At 31.9% G+C, this 27,273-nt stretch overlaps 1 protein-coding gene and 1 long non-coding RNA gene across 3 annotated transcripts in view; both read left to right on the top strand.

Annotated features, from left to right (window-relative positions):
• LOC114127709 (uncharacterized) overlaps positions 1-26,226 on the top strand; it is a 59,159-nt gene extending 32,933 nt beyond the window's left edge. The window contains exons 3-5 of the long non-coding RNA XR_007605299.1: positions 25,223-25,323; positions 25,398-25,650; positions 25,710-26,226. This is a non-coding gene — a long non-coding RNA (uncharacterized LOC114127709). The remainder of the gene's footprint in view (positions 1-25,222; positions 25,324-25,397; positions 25,651-25,709) is intronic.
• LOC114127670 (sericin 1) lies at positions 11,440-22,263 on the top strand. 2 transcript variants are annotated; one of them, XM_050204550.1, is made up of 4 exons: positions 11,440-11,603; positions 11,689-11,754; positions 21,447-21,607; positions 21,734-22,263. In XM_050204550.1, exons 1-4 carry the CDS (start codon positions 11,571-11,573, stop codon positions 22,095-22,097), a joined length of 624 nt encoding a protein of 207 aa, XP_050060507.1. In that variant the 5' UTR covers positions 11,440-11,570; the 3' UTR covers positions 22,098-22,263. The 2 variants fall into 2 exon arrangements, with proteins under 2 accessions (XP_050060507.1, XP_050060506.1); XM_050204549.1 differs by having other exon boundaries at positions 21,447-22,263.
• Positions 26,227-27,273: the final 1,047 nt, after the last annotated feature.

The following is a 27,273-nucleotide window of genomic DNA, read 5'->3' as shown; positions in this document are numbered from 1 at the left end:
ACTAATCACTAATGATGTTATTTCCTTAAACTTTGATAATAAGTCAATTCAGTCTTAATGTTTAATGTAATACCACACATAATAGGTTCAACTGAATACAAATTTACCATGTTTTACATATGTTTAAAAAACAGAGACAACACCATACAGATGATGAAGATGGCATCTTCTTAACACTCTACTGAATATAACATAATTATTTTAAATTAGTAGGTATAAATTTCTCTAATTATATAGTCGACAACTGTGCTCAAAGAATAAGTGAATTTATTTTTTATATCTAACATCTACATTGTCATGTTGTATAGTAGGTACTTGGATGAGTGATCGCTCTTCGGGATCGCAATATTATGTCGTTTTCACTGTTTTCTGTCTTCTATTAGGTCTTTTAATCATAACTGAATTTTAAAATTAATTGCATATAATTCAGAAAAAGTATTTTAATAATAAAATTTTTTGTTTTGGTTATTTATTTAAAGAGTGAAGAGTCTTAGTTTTTTTCTATTAGAAGTTGTTATGATGAAAATTCAAACATAGGCTAAACCTGCTTCGCAGTGTACCTATTCTTTCATATAAAAAATAAAAATCAAGAAAATCGGATAAGTAGTTTCAGAGAACGTGCGTGACTAAGATTTCTATTTTCACATTTATATAAATAGATAAACATTTTAGATATTCAATAATAGGTATACATACATTTATAAATGTAATTATTAATTTTGTTGTACATTTAATTTTTGATATGTATAATATTTTGTAATTTTTTAAACCAAGTTAAGCAAAATTAAATATATTCCGGTACAGGGAATCGAACCTGATCTTCTTTGGTGAAAGTCAGATATCCTACTATAACTATATATATATTATAATCATTAGGCAAGTAGCCACTTGATTAGTGGTGACGAAATTATGGCACTAGTTACATAAAATATAAATGTATAAAATATATAAAACCGTTTAATCAATTGATTCTCAATTCAATATATATATATATATATATATTATATATCATAAAATTATCTCTTGTTGTGCATAATATTTTAGTATAGATTTTTATGTAAATATTATTTGCCTAAAGAAAGATAGGTTCAATAATGCTATGGTTATAATAAGATTAAATTCATTACTCAACATACATTAATTCATTAAAATGATGGTGTGTTTAGATTTATACTCAAGTACCTTTCTATCATAATGTTATAAATAATTTTAGGTATTATAAAAAAAATAAATAAACTTAAAGAAAAATATTTATATTTTGTACAGCTACTGTATTATTACATAAGTAAATGAGTTGAATAAATAAATAGGTAGAGATGACTAGGGCTAGGTTATGGAGTCTTAAGGCAAGATAGGAATTGTAAGTAAATCGTAATCAGTTGCTTATATTTTAATTTTTTTCAGCGTACCTTTGTGACTAAATACGACTACTTATAGTATTTTGAAATAAAATAGTTTTTTAATTTAGATTTACTATAAAGTATCTACTAGATCCGATTTTTTACCAAATCTATTATCCTAAAAATTTAAGCATTTTTTCTACTTTACTGTTTTGTTCTGAATCTAATATATTGTCAATTAGAAAATACAAAAATGCAAAATATTAAGTATTAAGTAAAAACAATTTGTATTTTTAAAATGCCTTAAAAATATTTAATGTTGAAAGTATTAATTACTATACTATTTGATGTAGGTACTGAGTACCGATCTACTTACCTATACCACTCAAAATAAAAAATGTTCAATAATACTTATTTGCAGAAATTATTAAGATAATATCGTTTCCGCGTGTTTTGTTTCCGTCTCACACACTACGACATAGCAAATTTTCGTTCACCCGTTTCAATAGTGTGCTGCTAGTTTTGATATTAGAATGAATTAATCTATTATAAAATTTAAATGTAAAATTATTATTTAGGCCCCACACGTAACCTTTTGTTGACGTTATTATTTTTAAGTAATTTTTGAACTTTTTGAAACTGTACAATATATTAAAATGAGTATAAGTTACTTTAAAGTAATAATATTAATAAAAAGTTACGTGGGGCTCTAGAAAATAATGTTACTTCTAAATTTTATAGTAGGTCAATTCAATCTAATATCTAAACTAACAGCACTCTATTGACACTGGTAAACGAAAATTTGCCATGTCGTGTACGTGTGTAAGACGGAGAAAACACATGCGGGCGGGTATGAAGTCCTCTTAAGAGGTCGTCGTACCCGCGTGTGTTCTCTCTGTTTAACTAACGCACATATAGTAGTCAATTTGCGTTCAGCAGAATCAATTTAATGTTGTTAGCTTTAATATTGGAGTAAATTTGCCTATTATTAAATTTAAAGGTAAGAATATTATCTAAGGCATCACGTAGGCTTTTATTGATATTTTTATTTTAAAATTATTACTGAGTATAATATTAAAGTTTTAATATTGTACATGCATCACTCACTTTGAAATGATAATATCAATAAAAGCCTACGAGATGCCTTAGATAATATTCTTACCTTTAAATTTAATAATAGGTAAATTGACTCCAATATTAAAGCTAACAATAGAAAATGGATTCTGCTGAACGCAATTTACTATGATGTATACGTTAATAAGACGGACACATGCGGGTATATTGTCCTCTTAAGTGCTGATCATGCGGGTGACTAATGTTTTGCCTAAATTATTAACAATAATAATATGATTAATTAGTTTTTGTTATACAAACATGAAATTCTTCGTAAAAATGTAAAAGTAGATGTTTTTTTTTCTAATAACATTTTCCATATTTATGAATTTGTAATAAATGTAACAGTCATAAACAATATATTTTTCTGGTTAATGTCTAAATTCAAAATTAACTTAGTTAGAAATAATACTAAAATTACAAGTTGACTATAGGTTAACGTGAACACAAACATTGTTTATGTTATACTTAAAAACAATTATTTTCTGATTTTTAAATTTTCATTTAACTCTTTTTTTAAATATTTTCATAGACATAATAATAATTGTAAAACAAATAAAACTAATATTTTACAACACTTGGTTTTATAGCATTTGGTATTATATGATTTATATGACATTTAAACATAACTCATGGAGGTAGTAATGGAAAACGATGTACTGTAATAACACAAATAATGCCATTAAAAACATTAACAAATGATCTAAAAACATAAAAAACAATTTTAAAATTATAAAAAAAAATACTTTTAGCACCTATATAATATTTTTAAAACGATTATTACAATAAAACATAAATAAATAGAGAAAAAAGTAATTATAATGAAACATTAAAAAAAAAACTCATAAATTAATTCAAAATGATAGTTTTTATGTAGAAAATAAAATATCAATATTAGAACTCGGTATCATGGTAATAATAATTCGTGACATTTGATCGTCAATAATAAATATTAAAGATCTACCTTAGTATTAAATATATAATTTAAATGTTTAATATATAAATAATGGTGAATATTGACAATTTATGACGTTGGGAAAAATAATAATTGTACCTAAAAGGCACTATATACTTGTAGGGATTAAAATAAGAAAATAAGATTACCTATTGTATACATAGGTACACATAACTTTAAATTGTTATTAAATGCCAGTATATATCTACATAAGTAAATGTTTAAAAGACGAAATATTTTAATTTATAGTTCCACGCGATAAATCATTTTTTTATTAATATTAATAGGTATGTTTTCCAGAGGAACACTTAATGTTATTAAGATACAATTTTTTTGACGTTACATAACAATTGATATCAATAATTACCTATTTACAAATATTATTTTTGTAAGGAATAAACTCTTGATTTTTCTTTCGATTAGTGGAAAACAGTTTAAAATGACTTTAAATTACATAAAATGACCTTAACCTTAACAATTGATAAACTGTGAGTGCCGATCTCGATCATTATTTTTTTATATTATATTAATTGCACGATAAACTTAAAACATTGATTCATTCATACAAACATATATCTTTTTACGGTTTACTAAAAGGTCTTATAAATATTTCAACCACTACTAATAATCGAAAATTAAAAACTTAAAGACAAAAAATTGTAACTTTATTCAAAATACGTAATCGGTGCGGCGTCGGTAGCGTAAAATTGGACATTGCGTTCTATTAGTCTATAGTACCGACGGTAGTAGCATCGACTAAGTTTAGCGATAACTTATCACTCATTAGGACCAAAAAAATAAATAGCGTTATCATATAATTTAAAATAATTTGGAAACAATTCAGCGTTTAATCGGATTAATTCAATAAAATGTATATACCTAACCTAACGAATGCTGAGTGCTGACTAACGTCCAAAATTATATATTTGTGTGAGTGCTGCTGCCATCATTGTTATTTCCAATAATTAGTTAAAATATCAAAAATTTCAAAAATGATGAATAGGTAAGCAATTTGGGTACCGTTATGCTGCTATTAGGTGTCGAATTGGTCATTATTATGGGTGTACCTATAAATTTGAATTCAATGACATATTATTGTATACGAAAAACGATTCAGAGACGGTCTGTCAATCTATATATCACAAACTATGCTTCATGTTTTTTATGTAAGTACAATGTACATTGCACATAGCTATTGCTTATTAAAGTCATTTATTTAACTTTATTACGATGGATTGACATAATTTTATTTAAATATTGTGTTTATTTTATTATTCATATTTAATATTATTATAATAATATGTATATTTATACAATATTATTTTATCAATTTATGTAACTCAAATTTTTAATAGTATCTTTCTGTAAATACCGTAAAATAGTAAAAAAAAATTAGGCTCATATTATAAAATGTTATTGCATAATATAGTGAAATTCACAATAATACCTATGTATTATACGTAAAAGACAAGGGTAAGTCTCCTCGGATAATGTTTTTAAATTATAACAAAATAATTACCATCGTTATTGATTGTTTAAATATAAGTAATTTAGTCTAAATTTTATCTTAAAGTATCTTTAAAAAAATAATTGTCTTTAATATTTTTTTATATTTTATGGTTTCAGTATGAACTACTTAAGAAGAAACTTTTATTGAATTTTCAAAACTTACATATAAAAAGAAAAAAGATTAAGTTTTTATGAATTCCTAATATTATAATATAGTTATTGTCATGAATTTTGTTAAAATTCTAACTTCCAATACATACAAAAAAAATGTTTGATATTTTTTTTTTTATAGATAGGTATATGAACAAATTTTATAAGATCTTGTATTCAATTTTTCAAAAAATTTTGACTGTAAGAATAATTTTTAATCGACATTTAAAGAAAAAAATGAAAATTCGATTTGTGTAAAAATGACCGTTTTTCTGTATTTTTTAATTTTAATTTTAATTTTTTTAATTGTAAAAGAGTTCTGGGAATTTTTAATTTTTATCATTTTGAATTAGGTACAAGCTAGATACAATTTTCTATCAAATACCACCATTAAAATTAAAAATTGAAAAATTAAAGTATTGTATCGAAAACGTACTATGTGTGTACACATATACAGAAAAAACATCATGGAAAAATTAATACATTTATCGTTTGGGTTCGGTTCAGAATATAAAATAGTTATTTAAATTCGTATTTTATCGAAACACAGCTTAAAAATAATTATCTATCAAATCGATCTGACATGAATTGTAAAAGCCATCGGGTCATAATATGTTCATAGTTATAGCCTTATAAGTAATTATTTTATATATTTTCAACTTACAATCAAAGTAAAAGGACATTAAATAATTACTACATTTAATTAAAAATAACGACCAATAAAAAATAATATACATACATTTGACCAATATATCATTAATAGTAACCCCATAAATATTTTATCAAATTTTACCTTCAGAAAATACATTATTAACTATAATAATTAATAGGCTGTATAATTGTATTAATACGTAGGTATGGCAAATTATTTACTGTTTCAAAAAATTATTGCAGTGCGACTAAAAAAAGTTTATGGATTATTAATTAATAAATTTTTCATTTTAAAAAATTCTTTATTATTATTATTGTGTAAAAGTGACAGTTATCGTGTATTCATGTTATTATAATATTTATTGGTTTTGAGATAAAAGCAGGTTTCTTTCATATAAGTAAGTACTATGTAGTTAGTAGACAATAAAAAATGTTAAAATATAACTGTAAAATTATTTATTTTATAAGTTTCCGAGTGCAGATAATTATAAATATCAAAACGAAATATAATGCTTTAAATTGTATGTATATAAATTTAATTAATTAAATTAATTTTTAATTTTATTAAAATTATAAATAAAAATATTTTAATTTCTTATAATACCTACCTATAATATGTATATTGTATATACATATTACGGGTAAAATGTTATATTTCGGTATTTGACCGGGAAACCCTAGTTGTGAACAACTTCATTAGGAAAAACTGTGGTGACTAATATATCTACACCAATATAAATATAAAATCAATATTATTATACAAATATAATAATTGAATACTCTTAGATAATAATAAAAGTATAACGATGTTAGGTATTTCAGTATTTGTATAGTGATTTTTAATTATAAAAAAATATATTTTTTTTCTATTTGTTGCCAGACATCATATTGGAACCATGGCGTTTGGAACTACACAAAATATAAATATTTTGTTGTTGACATTTGCATCTTCTCATAGCGCACTTAGTTTTTATGCATATTTAAGAATTGTAAAAACATGTATTATTCATTTAAATTGAAAGAGCTCTTATTCAGTCAATTTTAAATTTAGAACCATACTTGACTCGTCGAAATTTCTTTTAAAATAGGTCTATCCGAATTTAAGGTGTTCAAAATAGGCATTGAAAAAGCTATTAAAAAAAAGCAGTTTTATTGCGCATGCAAGACCAAAAGGATAAAACTTTTAAAATGTATCTATAAATGTGTATTTATATACCACCAGCTTGTAAAAAAAAATCGATTTATCTTAATATAATTTAGCCAAGAAATTCAGTGTTCCTTAAATTGGTGAACTCATTGTACGTATAATGTATACATTTAAATGAAAATATTAAATAGCATTGTGCCTATTTAAGTTGAAACAATTAAGTTAGTTTTGATAAAATGACTTGTTGTATAGATAAAATTATATAAATGTGTACCTAACATTTACGTATATAAAGTACTCAATATAACATAATACTTTAAAATATTTAAAAGGACTAACTATTTTATTATTTTCAATCAATGTAGTACTTGAATTACCAATTAGTGTGGTGAATCATATTTTTAGTAGATCTATTGTAAATAAAGTTCTATATGAATATTCAAAGTGACACACGATTGCAACGGATATTACATATTAAATAAATTACAAAATGTAATACCTATATTGTATGTATCATATTAGAGATGATAGTAACTAGTAAAAAAATTGGTTAACTTTCCCAGCTTTGCATAACATATTTATATTTTGTTTTACTTTTTATGGTATGTACCTATAATAGAATTAACTTTTTGTATTTTGTGTAACAAAGTCATAAATAAGATCATTTGTTGTTTGGAGTTATTCAAGTTGCGGTACCTTACAATTTATCATCTTTGTACCTACTTAGTATACTGTTCTTCTATTAATTGTAAAATATTACTCATAATATTATACAATGTTGAGAATTCTTGATATTAATCTGAAACAATAGATGACAGTTAATTCAACCTAATTCATAAAATACATTTTTATAGATTTAGTGCGAAGCGATGAATGTATTGGTCTTACACTGATGAGTGTTATTAAATTTTTATTTTTGTGTCATCACCTTTTGGGACAAAAGAAATATTTTAATTTTCTACTTTTAGGGAAGTTTTCAATGGCAAATTTGATTTTTTTTTTATGTGATTGGAGGAGGGTGAGAGGTCAAAAGAAAGTATATATTCCTAGTAGGTACTTTTTAAAATATCTGAGAAAAACAATAAATACGTTTTTATTTTTATTTTTATGTTTCAAATTAAAAATGAATAACTGTACCTATAAATAAATTTGTAATTTTTACCAAACAATTATGTCAGTATTTTTTCATACACGAATAAATTTTCAAAATATATAACCAATGCTTAAATCGGCTAAACTATAGAATGTTATTGGAAAATACTAAAAAAGCGATATGAAATAAACTATTATTTCATAAACGGCACATCTCCATTATTACCGAGACAACTTAAATAGGAGTGTAAGATACGAAAGATGCTTTTATAGTTTTATGAAACGAATTATTCAAGTTACGATGAATTTTTATCAGACAAGAAGTATACATTTAAAATATAAATGACTTATAATAGGTAGTATCTAAAAAATGCAGTGTGCAATATGTACACTAATATACATGTAACATAATATGTGTACATAGGTCGTACATTGGACCGATGCCAAGATTTTTATTATTAGATTACAGTGTAATCAAAAATTCTAAAAAACGCATAAGCTTGATTTTTTTTTTATAAACATTTATAGAAAATCGATTTTGAATAGAATCTTGAATTTAAATTATGAAAAACAATTATATATAATATATATTTTGTAATAATTTAAAAATATTTTTCATGGAGATTTGAACTTTTACGTATTCGTATATTATTATATTCTATTATAATGACATTTTCAAAATATCTAGATTTTTTATATATAATTTACTTTTCTATTTCTCGAGTCTTTGTATTTCTGGCATTCAGTGATTATGTTTGACTGTGTAGGCCACTCCACACGTTTCACATAATATGGGAGGATCTTTGTTTGACACAAGATGCTTGTGTGTGATAAGTTCATGCCCTATTCGTAGTCTATTAATATTATGGTTTCATCTTTCTTCCTAAGTCCTGGGTTATGCTATGGCTGGATATTGTTTTTTATTTGATTTAACTTGGTATTCTGCTTTGTCCGTTGTTTGTGCCATTGGTGGTTAGAATTTGAATCGTTTGTTTTTTTTTTGTCTTCATGTGTGTAGGTATTGAAAATTGGTGTGAGGTTGGAAGTGGCTGCGTTTGACGCTTCGAGATCTGCTTTTTCGTTTCCTTTTATACCGCAGTGTCCGGATACCCAAACATAGCATATGTCTATGCCCATATCTCGTGCTTTAATGGTTTTATCGTAGATTAGTTTGGATATGCCTGATGGATGAGTTGTATTTTGGATTTCTGTGATGCTACTGAGTGAGTCACTGATTATCAGATAGTCGTCAGGTGTTGTTTTTGTGTTTTGTAGTAAATATAACACCGCTTTGTAAACTGCCAATGCTTCGGCTGTGTAGATTGAACATTCGGTGGGTAGTTTATATGTCATGGCTGTATTTTCTACTACTATTGATATCCCGATACGCTATCGGTTGTTTTGGAAGCGTCGGTGAAGGTGTATTTTCTATTTTTGTAGTATGCCGTGGAACAGATTTTTATATACATTATGATTTATACTATTTTTTTTTTGTATTCAGATATTTCTGTATTAGTGTTTATTTGCATTAACTATGGTGCAGTAATTTTTGGATTTCTTGTTACTATCTCTTTTATATTTATTTGTAATTTTTCGGTTTCTTTGATTATGTTTTCTATATATTTGTTTGCTGGATTATTTTTGTTTTTTATTGTTCGAGCTGCGTATAGTATACTATTGAGTGTTCTTATATGGGGGGAGGTTCTTTCTCAATGTTTCTTAAACCCACTATTAGGCTGGATTTAAAGCATCCTATTGCTTATACCTTATGTCTGTGTTTAGTGGTTGATCAATCGTTTTTAGATGTTTTGGGTTGGCTGTCCTGAAAATTATTGAACCGCATTCAGTTTTGGATCTAATTAGTGCTCTGTAAATTTTTAGTAGTATCGAAGTTTCGCCACCCCATGATGTATAAGAGATGATTTTTATAATGTTAAGCTTTTTTGTGATTGAATTTTTTTATATATTTTAATTATTATTTTTCATGGATATTTGAACTTTTGCGTACTCGTATACTATTATATTCTATATAATAATGACATTTTCAAAACATATATAATTTACACCGAATTAATAAAAATAATTATAATAAATAACAACACATATTTTATATTTTTAATTTTTATACGTTTTAATCAGAATAGTTTTTAGTATGCAATGATTTATTATTGAATATAACAATTTAACACATCCATTACAGTGTCCTACTCAATTACGATGTATCTACTACCTCATACTACAGAGCAGTTACCTACTTTCTCCTTTTATTATTATTATTATTTTTAATGTACCTATATTTGGTATGAAATATAGCTTCATATTAAAGCAAAAGAAAAAAATGAATCTGTATAGCATTCAACTATAAATAACATTTATTACTCAAATTTCAAACTAAAATATAGATGAAATAATTAATGTATTTTTTAAGCTATTGCATAGCTTTTATCGCAGGCGTGGTGACTGAAAATATATTTTTCGTAACGAAAAAGCGTGACCGTTACCCGTTAATTGTTACCATGGTTACCGAAAATAAAATAATAATAATAATAATCGTTATCATTTATTTATTATTTTAGTTTAATATTATTCACTGTTATCTACCAACAAAACAAATGCATTTTGTCAAATCTTGAGATATGCGGTGTTGCAGTTTCAGCGACGATATACAGTATAATAATAAAAATAATATAATAATATAATAATATTATATTATATTATTATTATTATTTTTTTTATTAAATTTTATTAACTTCTTATTTCGTGTTAATATGTAATACTGCAATAGCTTTATCGCGGCAGTCCCCGAGTGCCACTTGACTTTTTTTTTTCAATAGATATATCTAATAACACTGAATAGACGGAAAATATTCAAGGTTGTATGTAATGCTTTTTGTACGGTCATTATATTGAAATTGCGTTACATCAATAAATTATAAAACAATTAAATAAATATGAATTTCATATTTTATCCGGATGGAGTTCGTAATTTTTGAATTACAATTGCTAGATTTTAAAAAAAGATTTTGTTCAAATCTATTGATGAGTTGATGGCTTGTATATTTTTAGTTTTTACATCTTTCGATTATTTTATTGAACACTATTTTGAAATTGTATTAGTTAAAAGTATTAAATTACGTTTCCATTTGAATTTTCAAAAAGATAAATATTAGAAAATATGTCACTAAATACAAATATAATTCAATAGATCATCACTCAACTGTAGCTTAGAAGCTTAGACTATAATTAATTATTCATTTAATACTTAGATGCAAATAATACTTTAAGAGTAGAATATAATATTTGTTAAAATTTAAAAGAGCTGAGTCATAGTTTTTCAAAGAAATTGTTTGGATTCAAGTGCATGAGTTATATGTCTGTACAATGCTACATCATATTCTAACATATTGATAATTTTCAAGTACCTATTTATTTATTAATGTACCTATTAGTTATACTTTAAAATAATGACTAATTCAATTAGGTACTGAGTATACCTATATTTGATTATTAGTAAATTAAAATTGAGTATAAATAAGTTGATATGGTTGCAAAAATCTCACTTTACATTCTTGTTCCGTTGTAATAAAGAAGTCGATTATATCCGCATTGCAATATGAATTTATCGTCGAAATATCTTCACCTGCTAGTAAATATGATTTATTTTTAATTTGTTAATTATTATTACTTATGTGTTATACAATCTTATACATATTATATTTATAATATTATAGGCGGTGTTCTTACTTCTTACGTGTTTTACATCTACTATCGAGGCAAAACTAAACTTCAAACCACAGGTATTTATTATTTAACTGACATCATAATATAATAAACAATGTACCTATTATATATATTTATAATAAAAACAATTCTAAACGGAGACGATTTCTCTGCCTATATGTGTTGCTAAATGTATTCTATGATTATTTATATAATATTATTATAGTATAGTAAAATGTTTTAAAATTAATAATACTAGTAGATTATGGAATTAATTTTTTGTAAATATTATGTTTATTATGTACCTAATTAATATTGTATAGTAGAAGACGCTTATAAGAATCGCGTTTTTGAAACAAAATGTCTAGGGACGGACAGGCCGTTTATTAACACGTTGAGAATCAATCAGATTGTTAAAACAATACATCCGTTATTAGGAATAATTAGAGCTAAGTTTCTACTATATTATACTACCGCGGAACCACATAACATTATCAATTCTGTCGTCTGTCGTTATTGTTGGGTACAGATCACCAGTACGAGCGTTTTGCCGCGGGGTGTGCTGCAGTCACTCTTGTAGTGCCTTTTGCATCCGGTAGGCGCGTGTCGTCGCAACCGTTCCCCCCCGCGTGGTTTCGCGTCGTCCCCCGTTTTGTCTTCAAGAAAAATGTCTCCGCTCCACGGTCTGGTGCCCCGTCACCGGTTTCTTGTTCGCCTTTTTTAAAGTTTTGGCAATGTTGTCATATATCCGAGTGAACTTGCGCCCCGCGTTCACGTACGTAACGTGTGTTTTGGCCCGTTAGCCTCTCGGCATATCACCGTGCTGTCGTTAGTCAACCGTGTTGGCCTTTTACCGTGAACCCCTCGTGTTCACCGACTCATCGCCCTCGGGGACCGGAGTTGTTCCTGCGATTCGAGTCACGGCCGCCCGTGTCGGAGTTAAAGTTTTGTTGCGTGTCCGCCGTCCGTCTAATCTTTACCGTGCGAAGCCGAGCCCCGCTCGTTCACGCGCCCACGTGTTCCGTCCGCCGTCCTTGTTACGCAGATACGTACGTGGTGTATTCGACGTTTCGTCGAATTCAACGGTAGTGCGAGTGACGTCATCACCGCCGGAGTCTCTCGTCGTGCCAGCCAGCAGCTGCTGCAGAAGCCCAGCGGCATCTCGTGTTATCATCGACCCACCCGGTTACCAGGTCGTACACACGATTTTATATTGTTATCATTTGTTTTGTTTTGTATACTCGTCACTTTGACATTATTATTATTATTATTATATTATTCCTTTTTTTTTCGTCTACGACGTATTGTAAATATATTATTATTCTTCGATGTATTGATCTTCCGATCGTATTTTGGTCGCGTATTGTTATTATCATACTAACCTTAGTTTTAAGTAGTACTTTGTTGGTATACACGATGCAATAAATTTGTATATATTTTGTTAATCGTCAAAGATCCATTGTTCTTTTGTATTTTGGGTTGGGTGCCTTTACTCAACAGCGCCCTGTTGATACATAACACATACAGTCCACTCTTTACCTTCAACAAATCACAACGAAGACAACAAGAGCGTCGGGTTTTGCGTGTAGCTGCCGCCTGCGCACACATGCACGTACCTACACACGTCGCCCGGTTTTAGTGTGCAACCGTCTCTCGCACATTTTTGGTCCTTACGGTCCGGATCGTTCACAAAATCGTTGTCTTCGTATCAAATTGTTCGACACGTTGCACTAGTACTTGTCGATAATGCCGCCGAAAACCAAGAAAATTGATGCTGAAGCAGCCGAGCAAGCGTTGGAATGCGCGCGAATTGCACGTAACCGCGCACAAAAATCAATATCTGATATTTTGAACATCGCGAGATTATCTATGAACGATCCCGCGAAACGTGAACAATTATCATCAAGTGTAAAACGATTAGACAATCTTTTTTCTCGTTTTCAAGCCGAACAAAGTGTTATTATTAATTCGCTGGTCACTGTCGGTCGTTCCGATGAGTACGATGAAATCGATTCACCCGTAACGGATACCGTCGAAGCTATTGTTGACGAAATTTACGAAATATTTGATCGCACGTCGAATGCGCCCGTAGCTATACAACCGGTGCCGATCCGACAATCGTTTAGCGCGCTTCCGAAAATTGAGCTGCCGTCTTTCGACGGGTCTGTTACAAATTGGTGTGCGTTCCGTGATACTTTTAAATCGCTGGTACATGAAGATTCCAATATCGACAATGTACACAAATTTCATTTTTTGTCACAGAGTTTGACCGGTTCTGCGTTATCTGTGATCAAATCAATTCCATTGTCGGCGGCGAATTATAATGTTGCGTGGGCAGCGCTCACAGACCGATTCGAAAATAAACGATTGCTCGCAACTGCTCATTTGGACAAGCTTTTCGCTTTCAAACCTATCGCTCAAGAATCAGTACCAGCTCTGACTACGTTTTTAAATATTTTCAAAGAAAATGTGTCTACGTTAAAATTACTCGGAGTCGAAGATCTCGCGGGTTTCATGTTGTTTTTTTTGGGTTCACGTGTATTAGATCCGAAAACACGTCAGTTGTTTGAAGCGGATATCTGTCAAGCCACTATTCCGAATTTTGATACTCTTGTTACTTTTGTTCAAAAACGTGTCAAGATATTGGAAAACATCCAGGGTGTTGACAAGTCTGAAACTCGATCTAATAAGTTTCCAAAATCCAACGCGCCGAAGTTTGCTTTTACCGCCGCAAGTAGCAATGTTCATAAGGCAAAAGGTTCGTCGTCGCATTCGCCAAAATTGAATAAGGCAAAGCATTGTACTATTTGTAATCGTGGTGAACATTTTCTATATCGCTGTCCAGAATTTAAAACATTTCCCGTGCCACGACGTCGGGAATACGCTCGAACAAATAAATTATGTTTTTCATGTCTGAGTTCGACGCACATGGTAGACACATGTAAATCCAAATACCTTTGCGGAAAATGTCAACAACGTCATCACACGTTGTTACATTTTTCATCAGAATCAGAACCTACGATCACCACCAATCAGGAACGCGTCTCAATCGACGGTGGAGAGGGTGGAAGCGTCAATACTAAGTTTTCGGGCATGTCAGCGTCGGGTACTACGGTGCTATTGGGTACAGCCATTGTTCGTGTTCTAGATGCGCGTGGAAATTATCATATGGTGCGCGTATTATTGGACAGTGGGTCTCAAATATCAGCAATTACTACGGATTGTGTAGCTCGCATAGGATTGGCCCGACGTAAATGTGAAAGTGAAATAGTTGGTCTATCTCAAAGTCCGGTTACCCAAGTTAGAGGTAGTACGTCTTGTTCGTTCATACCACACCATATGTCGAATCCAAAATTTAATTGCCACGAGTTAATAATTCTTCCCAAGTTGACGTCTGTGTTGCCGTCTACGCCACTACCGCCAGAGATACGCACACGATATCAACATTTAGTATTGGCCGATCCCCAGTTCGACACTCCGTCTCAGATCGACATGCTACTTGGAGGGGATTTATATCCGTTTCTTATCCGTTCTGAGTCGATAGTAAAACACACTGCCGGTTTTCCTTCAGCCATGGACAGCCATCTGGGATGGATTATAATGGGATTAGTGAACCCTCTTAGTAGGGCTTCCGCCCCGCGTACATCATTGTTGCTTACGTCTAGTCCGTCGATAGACACTTTATTACATCGTTTTTGGTCAATTGAAGAAACCGGCGTTCCCGCAGTTCCTACCACGGAAGATGAGCTGTGTGAAAGGTGGTTTACCAAATCTACATCACGAGATGCAGATGGGCGTTTTTGTGTTGCCTTACCGTTTCGACACCACGTTTTCACTAATGACGATGGTATTCGGATATCCCCTCCCAAGGCCGGAATTAGTTCGTCATCATGTCAACTCGGAGAATCCCGATCTTTAGCTTTGAAACGTCTTCTGAATTTGGAAAATCGCCTCCAAAAAGACAAATTGTTGTATGAGTCATATCGATCTTTCATGAATGACTACCTGGCGTTAGGACACATGAAGGTTGCCACCCGACCTGGTAAATATTATATACCTCACCACGCGGTAGTGAAGCGGGATGGCGATAAGTCTAAATTACGGGTAGTTTTCGACGCGTCAGCGAAGTCATCGTCAGGAGTTTCTCTCAATGATATTCTTTGTGTTGGGCCGAAACTACAAAATGACATAAGTGAACTCTTGCTCACATGCCGGTTATACAAATATATTTTCATTGCTGACATCGTAAAGATGTACCGTCAGATCAAGGTCCGTGATGAAGACTGCGTGTTCCAACACATTCTTTGGCGACATTCCCCGGAACTGGAGATCCAGGAATACGAATTGCTGACAGTTACGTATGGTTTAAGTTCCGCTCCATTTTTGGCCATACGTGTTTTACATGCTTTGGACGCTTGCGCGGAACCACTTTTTTCCGCCGCCAAGGGCGTCTTAACTAATCATACCTACGTCGACGACATTGTGGTAGGACGGAATACGGAGAAGAATTGAATCAGGTGCAAAATCATACAATAGGACTACTTCGTTCAGCTGGTTGTAGCCTGAAAAAGTGGTGTAGCAATAGCTCCAGAATTTTGGACTGCATTCCGCCTGAAGATCGAGCTAATTGTCCTTCCTTCGAACCTAAAGATGAACCATCATTGAAAGTACTTGGCCTACATTGGGATCCCGTTACCGATGCTTTTGGTTATCACACGCATGTTGAGAACACGCCTAATACAAAGCGAGGGGTATTATCTGCCATTGCTAGATTGTTCGACCCCATTGGTGCTCTTGGTCCGATGTTATTGTGGGCGAAATCATTCATGCAGCAACTTTGGCAGACACAATTAGAGTGGGACACTCCTCTTCCTCCGCACCTACAGACAGCGTGGTGTCATTTCTTGGCAGAGTTACCGTCGTTGGGCAACATAGAAATCGCTCGCCATATTGACACCAGAGGATTTCAGGATGTCCAACTATTAGGATTTTCCGACGCGTCACAGAAGGGTTATGCTGCTACAGTGTACCTTCGCGTAGTCGATATGACAGACAAGGTGTCCATATCCCTTGTTACGTGTAAGACCAAGGTCGCTCCTTTGAAAGGCAGTGAAAAGGACGAATCTCTCACCATACCTAGGTTAGAGTTATGTGCAGCCCTCTTACTGGCTCAATTGTTATACCGGCTCCACCTGAAGATCACGTCCATTGTTCCGGTGTCAAGAGTGCGTGCTTGGACAGATTCGTCCATAGTGCTGTCATGGCTCACTACTGACCAAAAGTTTTTTAAGATTTTTGTTACCAACCGAGTAGCCAAGATCCGTTCCCTACTCCCCGATTGCGATTGGTCACATGTGTCTACTATTGATAACCCTGCTGACCCTTCATCACGTGGATTATTGCCTGACGACCTCGTAACATGTAGCTTGCATTGGAAAGGTCCACCGTTCATACATTTTCCGGAAGAGAGTTGGCCAGGGCCACTCATCCAATCGCTCAGTCCTCAACATTTACCTGAAGTGAAAACTACGTCCGCGTGCGTGTTGGTTGTTCGTGAAGCACCGAACTTTGATAACTTTTTACTTAGATTTTCATCGTGGTCTCGTCTCCAACGAGCATTGGCATATTCTTTGCGCTTCATAGATCGAGTAATTCTCAAGCGCCCTACCGACGCCGACTGTCTCACGCCAGATGAATTGCAGCGTGCTATGCGACTTGCCGTCCGAGTCACTCAGCGAACGCATTTTCAAGAGCTCCTGAAACAACTGGCCAAACCAAGCCACATCGTAACCCCTCCTACTATGGCTCAACTAGCCCCTTTTCTGGATCATAATGGTTTAATTCGAGTAGGCGGGCGGCTGCAGCGTTCAATGTTGAGTGATGATGCGAAACACCCGTATCTACTTCCGAAGGAATCTCATGTCACGTCACTGCTGATCACCGCATTTCATCGAAGACTCTTACACGCAGGACCGAAACTCATCATCGCGATGCTACGTCAAGAATTTTGGATTGTGTCATGCCGGGAGGCTGTTCGTCGTGTCATTTTTAAGTGCGTCACGTGCACAAGGCACAAAGCACTACATCCAACACCCCGTATGGGTATCCTGCCTGAAGCTCGCGTCCATTCAGTTCGTGCGTTTTCTAGTGTGGGCACGGATTACGGAGGACCATACCTCATCAAGGAGTGTAAGAGGCGAAACACGAAAACCACTAAAGTCTACATTGCGTTATTCGTTTGTATGGCTACCAAAGCCATACATGTTGAAATTGTTTCCGATTTGACAGCCGACGCGTTTCTCGCCGCTCTAGATCGATTTGTCGCCCGCCGCGGTGTACCAGCACATGTGTACTCAGATTGCGGCACAAACTATGTTGGTGCTGCTAGACAGTTAAAACAGATATTTCGGGATAAAACCGTCCAAGCCCAGGTGTCCGCTCATGTCGTTTGTGATTGGCATTTTAACCCACCTGCCACGCCGCATTTTGGTGGCCTCTGGGAGGCGGGCATCAAAAGCGTGAAATTCCACTTGAAACGAGTGATTGGCACTCAAGTGCTTACCTACGAAGAGCTCGAGACATTGTGTGTTCGAATTGAGGGAATTCTTAACTCACGCCCCCTCACTCCAGCGTCGATGGACCCACATGATCACACTGCCTTGACCCCTGGACATTTCCTCATCGGACAACCAATCATGGAAATACCAGAAGTAAACCTCAGCGAGGTTCCGATGAATCGACTGACACGTTGGCAGCTTCTTCGACAGATGCATCAGTCGTTCTGGAAGCGATGGTCACGGGAGTACTTGAATACACTACAGGGGCGTCAGAAATGGACTACTATCCAGGATAACCTTAAGGTGGGTGATCTTGTCATTGTGGATGCTCCAAATCAGCCTCCTTCCGTGTGGCGGATGGGACGTATTACAGCTGTTCATCCAGGTCCAGACCAAATCGTCCGCGTAGTTACCATCATCACACAAGATGGGGAGATGAAGAGACCGGTGGTTAAAGTTGTTAAACTGCCAACAGATAAGTAGACTGTCCCGGCATCCTCTCGTTCATCCTCCATCCTTTTTTAAATTTGTATATGTATCGCTGTACCATTCAATGTATTTTTATATTTGTATTTTTTTTTTTTTTTAATTTTTTTTGTGCATTAGTCACATTTGTTTTATGCTAATTATGTTATCTATGTACTTATGTATCATTAGCTCCGTATGTTTTGTAATGTGTACGATCTGAACCTCAACGTGCAGATTCATGTCAGATGGTTTCTTGAAAGACGCCCTAGTCTTCCAACCCGGGGAGAAAATGTTGGGTACAGATCACCAGTACGAGCGTTTTGCCGCGGGGTGTGCTGCAGTCACTCTTGTAGTGCCTTTTGCATCCGGTAGGCGCGTGTCGTCGCAACCGTTCCCCCCCGCGTGGTTTCGCGTCGTCCCCCGTTTTGTCTTCAAGAAAAATGTCTCCGCTCCACGGTCTGGTGGTGCCCCGTCACCGGTTTCTTGTTCGCCTTTTTTAAAGTTTTGGCAATGTTGTCATATATCCGAGTGAACTTGCGCCCCGCGTTCACGTACGTAACGTGTGTTTTGGCCCGTTAGCCTCTCGGCATATCACCGTGCTGTCGTTAGTCAACCGTGTTGGCCTTTTACCGTGAACCCCTCGTGTTCACCGACTCATCGCCCTCGGGGACCGGAGTTGTTCCTGCGATTCGAGTCACGGCCGCCGTGTCGGAGTTAAAGTTTTGTTGCGTGTCCGCCGTCCGTCTAATCTTTACCGTGCGAAGCCGAGCCCCGCTCGTTCACGCGCCCACGTGTTCCGTCCGCCGTCCTTGTTACGCAGATACGTACGTGGTGTATTCGACGTTTCGTCGAATTCAACGGTAGTGCGAGTGACGTCATCACCGCCGGAGTCTCATCGTCGTGCCAGACCAGCTGCTGCAGAAGCCCAGCGGCATCCTCGTGTTATCATCGACCCACCCGGTTACCAGGTCGTACACACGATTTTATATTGTTATCATTTGTTTTGTTTTGTATACTCGTCACTTTGACATTATTATTATTATTATTATAATTATTCCTTTTTTTTTCGTCTACGACGTATTGTAAATATATTATTATTCTTCGATGTATTGATCTTCCGATCGTATTTTGGTCGCGTATTGTTATTATCATCTACTAACCTTAGTTTTAAGTAGTACTTTGTTGGTATACACGATGCAATAAATTTGTATATATTTTGTTAATCGTCAAAGATCCATTGTTCTTTTGTATTTTGGGTTGGGTGCCTTTACTCAACAGCGCCCTGTTGATACATAACACATACAGTCCACTCTTTACCTTCAACAAATCACAACGAAGACAACAAGAGCGTCGGGTTTTGCGTGTAGCTGCCGCCTGCGCACACATGCACGTACCTACACACGTCGCCCGGTTTTAGTGTGCAACCGTCTCTCGCACAGTTATCGTATCAATACTTACTGAATTCCACTTGTCAAATTAATTCCGTTTATTTAGTTACTGTTTGCTATCGTAAGTACAGTTCCTACTTCCTGCTAAATACCTGCTCTTTATTGTTATAGTTATAAACGTTTTATTAGTTCATCTTCGGCGTGGCCCGTGGGCGTTTACATAAAGGTGGTTAGTGTTTCGGGTTTGAGCAACAAAACTCTTATGAAAGCTTAGTCATCAAGTTACTCGACATAAAAAAACAGATATCAATACTCATATTATACACATTTTATATAAAGTATAAGATAATTCATTTTTTCATAGGTAATAAACAATTTTTCCATAAAAAATAAAACCGATCATTTGGAAACAATCGGTTTAAATGACACGTTTCATCTTAGTAAAAAAGTGTTCCTAATAAGCGACTTCTATAGTTCTACTGTATATATTAATATCATAATATATCAATGTACCTAATTAACTTCTGAGTCAATAACATTGACATTAAACTGACATCGCTCAAAGATCTGTAAACCACTAATTACTGATATAGTCGTTGTCCGTTGACCACAATTCGTTACATCTCTTCTCTCTGTTGTTTAAATGTTAGTTTTTTAATGTTAATGCTCAAAAACTTCTATGTGAATAAGAACCATCGATTCACTACGTTATGTTGACCTAAAAGACTGTTTAGTAATGAATATGTAAATACCATATCCTTTATATGATTAATGTTAATGGCCGTACCGACTTACTGTACAATGATGTGGATAAGTTCTTAGTGAAAATAGATTAATTTCATTTTAAATATTTTAAAAGATGTTGAAGAAACTCTCTGTAGATGTTGTCATACATGTCTTTTTAAATTCTATAAATTATTATCACATATTCTGTCGGTATTCGTACCTCTTTTAAATTGTTTGACTTATTATTGAGACTTGTTGTGTGGTTGACCAGTATTTCTGGAAAACGCATTGGTAACCACTAATCAATAGTACAATGCGCAAAGCGATTTAATAATATTTTGGAAAATAACTGCGTACAAGTCTTGGTGCGATACTATTAAATTTAAATTTAAAATATTCTTTCAAATGCTCAGTTTTTAACTCATGCGTTTATTGCTTCGCTTACAACCTTAAATAGCACCATAATGTAAGAATCAAACTATTTTAAGCATAAATTAATACTTATTTTCAGTATTTTACAGGTATTCAAATATTAAGTGAATTTTAAATTGTATAGTTGTCATTTAACAGTCCACATACTATTTTATTAAATATATTATTAATTTAATTTTTCTGTGAACACATTTCTAGGACTTATCAGATGATATACAAGGAAATGTGAAATCGGCATTTAAATATTTTTGGCCAAGACATACTAAAACTACAACACTTAAGCCAAATACAACTGAACCACAAACCGAATCAACGACCTATTATTCTAATTCGACTACCGAAGGATATAATACAACGACCTATTACTCTAATTCGACTACCGCAGGATATAATACAACGGCCTATTACTCTAATTCGACTACCGCAGGATATAATACAACGACCTATTATTCTAATTCGACCACCGCAGGATATAATACAACGACCTATTATTCTAATTCGACTACCGGAGGATATAATAAAACATCTGATCCCGAAACAACAGCATATTATTATTCTAATTCGACTACCGGAGGCTGGAATACAACGACTGTTGAACCAACAACATACTATTCTAATTCGACTACCGGAGGATGGAATACAACGACTGTTGAACCAACAACATACTATTCTAATTCGACTACCGGAGGACGGAATACAACGACTGTTGAACCAACAACTTACTATTCTAATTCGACTACCGGAGGATGGAATACAACGACTGTTGAACCCGAAACAACGACACATGAAGTTACTCATCATCATCATCATCATCATCGAAGAAGAACAACAACAACACTACAACAATAAAAGGAGATTTCTCAATAATATAATAAAATATAACAAGAGACAGTATTTATAGGTAAAATTATCTATCTACCCGAAAAATAGCGATAAGGTAGTTATAATGATAATATTTAATGTGTCATGTATAACAATAAAATAAAAATTCATCATTTATTACTGTCTGTCTAAATTCCAGTGTATTTAATTATTATACCTTTATCCTTAATAACCTACAAATGCCTTACCTATTGTTTTAATTATATTTTTAATGTTTTTAAGTTAATTTAAACATCCAAGACATGCAAATGCATTATAAAATTCCTTTTATTGTACATTACAAAAATTAAGGCACCAAAACGAAGTGTACACTAGTCACATTGTGTTATCGTAAATCACAATAATGTCTAGTTGTAACATTGTATACTTATGTTATATTAAATATAATAATCTGCTAAAGACTTTCAAACCGTAATTTCACTATGGTTTATTTTTTTTTTAAATACAAAAAACAAATATTTTAAAATTAATTTTGATTACGAACAAGAATTAAGGTAGGTACTAATCGATTAATTATAGGTATCTGTATCGAAAATCGTATAGTTATCGTAGTGTGATTTACTTGCAATTGTTTATTTCAATTAAATATGATACTGTGTGTGGAACATCCACTTTTAAATTTTTTACATACAATATAGGTACATAGGTATTAAAGCAAAATAGTAATCGTCATGTAATTTTATTGTTTTAATTTTTATTCGTGTACCTATGTCCTGAAATAAGTTTGAAATGTTATTATTCAAATTGAATTACATCTGTTAATAAAATAATAACATTAATTGTTATCAGCTATTATTACTATAATTATTATTACTGCACTCTATATTTAAGTCTAAATCTATCTTTTTTTTTTCCTGTTTGAACCGACGACCGGGAGGACGTCTAAATCTATCTATTTAAATATATAAGTACTCGATCTTGAAAATCATGACAAATAGTATTTAAGTGAATAAAATCTATATTAAAAAAAAAAAAAAAATTATAAAAATTAATAAAAAAAAAACAGTAAGGATCCTGAATTATAGTCAACATATTTAGTGGTTACGTACAACTCGGCAAATTTTTGTTCACTACAACCAATTTTGTGTGTCTAACTAAAATATAATATGAGAATTTAGAGTTAAATTACTCATTATACAATTTAAAGGTAAGAATATTATATTTGTGTTCTCTCGTCGATATTTTATGATACTTTCATTTTTAGGTGAACTATCAACATTTTTAAATATTAATATTTCACATATTTATAATCAGGTTGATAATTAAAATACTTTAAAAAACCGACGAGAGAACACAGATAATTTTCTTACCTTTAATTTTGATAATAGGTAACTCCAATCCTATATAATATTTGAGCTGGACGCACAACATTGGTTTTACTAAGGATCTACTATATTATAGGTACCGTAGAAGTATTTTGCACTATTTTTGGATTTTTTAACAGTGATAAGAATAATATTTATAGGTAACACGTAACAATTAATAGGTATAGATATTATGTACACTGTTTAGTATTAAATACTAGGTAATAAATAATAGTTTATAATAATAATATAATTGAAAATGTATAGAATATTATTAGAGTATAATACATATGAATAATTATGGATATTTAACGGACAATCATGGGGGTAATAATTACCGAGAAAAGAAAAGTATAGTTACTTTACCCAGTATCTCATTATACCCATATCATAATTATATAATATGTTGTTATGATATCAATTATTTCTCTCAGTTTTTCAAAAGTTGTTAGTAGACGTGGAAAACCAGAAACTTCAATAATTAATTTGATTTAATTATGCAAACGTAATCTATCGAAAACTTTTATTAACTTATCTCAGTGTTCAGTTAAACTCGATCTATGTACTGTACAATGTCATCGAAGTATGCCGTAAACATCTATTCCAAACCCATTAATATAGATTTCATGACACGACGTGTAAAAGTAGCAAGCAAAAGGCATTCGCAAAAACTCGTAATGATCGGATTTCGTGGAAAACGAGGTTTTATGAATATCTGCTTCATCGATTTTAGTTTGATGATACCCGCCGGCTAAGTCTAACACTCTAATGTCGAAAAGTATTTCGATGCACCCAAGGATCCTAATAATATGTCAAACAGATTTGGAAATCAATACGCTTTATTTTCGGTTACGAAAATCTATACATACCCGTAGTTTTTATTGTCCGTCTTCCTCAGTTTGCCTACATTTTTTTTTTCTATTACTAAAGGGAAGTTAAGTGATGATACTGAGTTACGAATAATATTATCCTGTCTCGTGTTTTTAATTTGCTTCTCGATTTTCGTTTGGTAAGCCCACGGAATGCGATAAGGACGTATATTATAATCGGTTTGGTCAAACGCGGTGTATTAATTTTATGCGTGACCACATTCGTCGCCGTTCAACGGTTCCTTTCTGAATAAAATATGTCGGAATATTCATTGCAAATGTTAATTATTATACTATGTTTTTCTTCCTCGTTTAAATGTTCAATTTTTATGGATTCGTTAAACAATCGCATTCTACCTGGTGACCTTTGTTGCTTAATCACTCATTATTCGAATTTTATTAATTATAGACCAATATTTTATCGGTATACGGTTCCCATGTTAAATGACTTGTGATCAACTCATCAATAATGAATGGTTGTTCCGATATGTAAATTATATTACTGATAATCATATTATTTTTAACGGGACTTAAACTGTTCGCAATTATTACGTCTTCGTTTAACTCGTGTTTCTTTATCGCTACTAAATCGGCATTAATTAATTTGTCGGCGTTTACCCGTAATACACAATTACTACGCGCCGGTATTATTATCGGCCACACATATAACACAAAATATTATGTTATAATGGGATTACTACATTCCTAACAAAATTCTGATCAAATATCAAATATGAAGTTTCATGTAGTCATAATCAATTCAATATTTATGTATTGATGTATTAATTTTATTAATTATTATTTAATCTATTTTAACTTGTAGGGACTATGTGTATATTAGAATACTTTAAAATGATTTCTTAATTTTAATAATACTATTGTTTATAATAACTATTGTTTCAAATGGTTTCTTATTTAGATCAGAAAATCGATTATTAAAAAAAGAAATAACTGATTAAGAAACTAGTTTCAAAATTCAATTAGATATCTGCGGCAAATACAAAATCTAGTGACTATTGGGTAAATTTCTCATATTTAATTTAATCATACTATGATTAAAAATTATGATTGTTGTTTTCAAAAATATCATTCAGACAAGCTGAGAGGAAGCTTAAGGAAATGGAACACGAAACTGCTCAACTAAGAAATAAGTTCAAAATATTATCATTAATTGATTTTGAGCCACCTCCTCCAATTCTAACTAATATACTTAGTGCTTTGAGTCGAGCTCCAAGTCAACGAGCTCCTTTACCAAGGAGGCACAGTCAATCTGATTTTCTGCCACTTTTACAAATTTCTTCCGCATATCAGCTATTGATTCAAAGATAAACTATAAGAATCGTGAAAGTAAGACATGCAACATAATAATATTAAAAATCAATTTAATATAATTTTTTATATTCCAGATCAATTGGGTCATTCGAATGAATCACTTGACAAGTAATTATATAATTTTGCACACATATTGTTACAATTATGATATGCAAATTTCTGAAATTATTTTCAGAATTTTGGTTTTACACATTTCTTACAATTGTTATATTTATTTTTGTTTTCACTATTAAACTTGATAGTAATTTCACTGCGATTTATTGCATTATTTAACTGTCTACATTATAACTGCAATGAAATGTGTGTGCAAAAAAAAATTCATTTGATTCTATTTTTCAAGGGGTACCTAAACCACTACTACACAATAGTGCACTAATAAGTAATAATATCTAAATTCTAACATTGCTAAACATATTTTTATTAAAAACTAAACCCATCTGAATTGAACTAGAAATTTGTTAAGGCAAAATTAATATTTAATCTTTCGATATTAAAACAATTGAAAACATTTAGTTATGATTAAATTTTAAGTTGTTCTCTTTTATCAATTTATAATACAGGGTCAGTCATAATAAATTTTTGAACACGTTATCTGTGTATGTTCATTTGTTCAATAATAATATAAATTAAAATGAAATGAAAAAATATTAAGCATGAATATAATAGTTTATTTAGTTATCTTAAGTTGATTTTGTTTAACTACAATATAGAAACTCAAAAAACCCAGGAATAATAACTTATGAGAAACCTTGTACTTTTTTAATTTAAAAATATTTAATTTATAACAATAGAATAATTTACAAATTCATTTTCGTGAATCAAACTTTCAATTTCAATTGCTCATAAACAAAAATTGTGTTACAACAATACTTGGTGTCTCGTAAATATTTTTATTTTCCTGTATTTAGTTTTTAATTTTTCTCGATAGTTTTAAAAAATACTAATTGAAAATTTTTTACTTTTGAACTCAAGTACAATTTAGATCAAAAATGACCGCGTCAAAGTTAAAGATTGAAGATACTTTGTTCTGCACCAAAACATGAAAACAAACCCGATCATTTGTTTCTAACTACTCGTATGTGTAGGTGTATACTATATACCTATACATAATAACTATTTTTTGTAATCAAAAGTTTTAAAATTGGTTTTAAGAATTGTTGCTGTAATAGTGTAATGCTCAACGATTAGCTAGTGTGAAGTTTAACCATTTATTGTTCCTAATTATAGGGTTCAAATAAAAATGATGGTGAGAGAAGTTTAATGTGGTGGTTATAGATAGGTACCTATACAGCAACTAGGGGCGGCCAAACAGTCGATCATGTTAGAATTTATTTTCAGGGTCACGCGCCCTACATGATGTTTCTTAATAATTATAGTAATTCAATAATAAAAAAAAATGTCTATGGAAGTCGATCCTCAAAGGTGAAATATATTTTTAGTAAATCGTGACCAAAAAAAGTTTGGCTTCCCCTGCTATAAAGTATAGATAATAAGTATTCAAAATGTAGTAGATTGATGTTCAATTATTTTGTGTTTATATACAATGTTATACCTTATACTATAATTTATTATAATTTAGAAAATCAGGCGCGTGGACTGGAAATCGATTTAAAATAAAAATAGTTAAAAATATTCTAA

Source organism: Aphis gossypii, chromosome 3, assembly GCF_020184175.1.
Source record: "Aphis gossypii isolate Hap1 chromosome 3, ASM2018417v2, whole genome shotgun sequence".
In the NCBI taxonomy this organism is placed as follows: Eukaryota; Metazoa; Arthropoda; class Insecta; order Hemiptera; family Aphididae; genus Aphis; species Aphis gossypii.
Note: the sequence above shows the minus strand (reverse complement) of the source record. Positions and strands in the feature narration are given on the sequence as shown.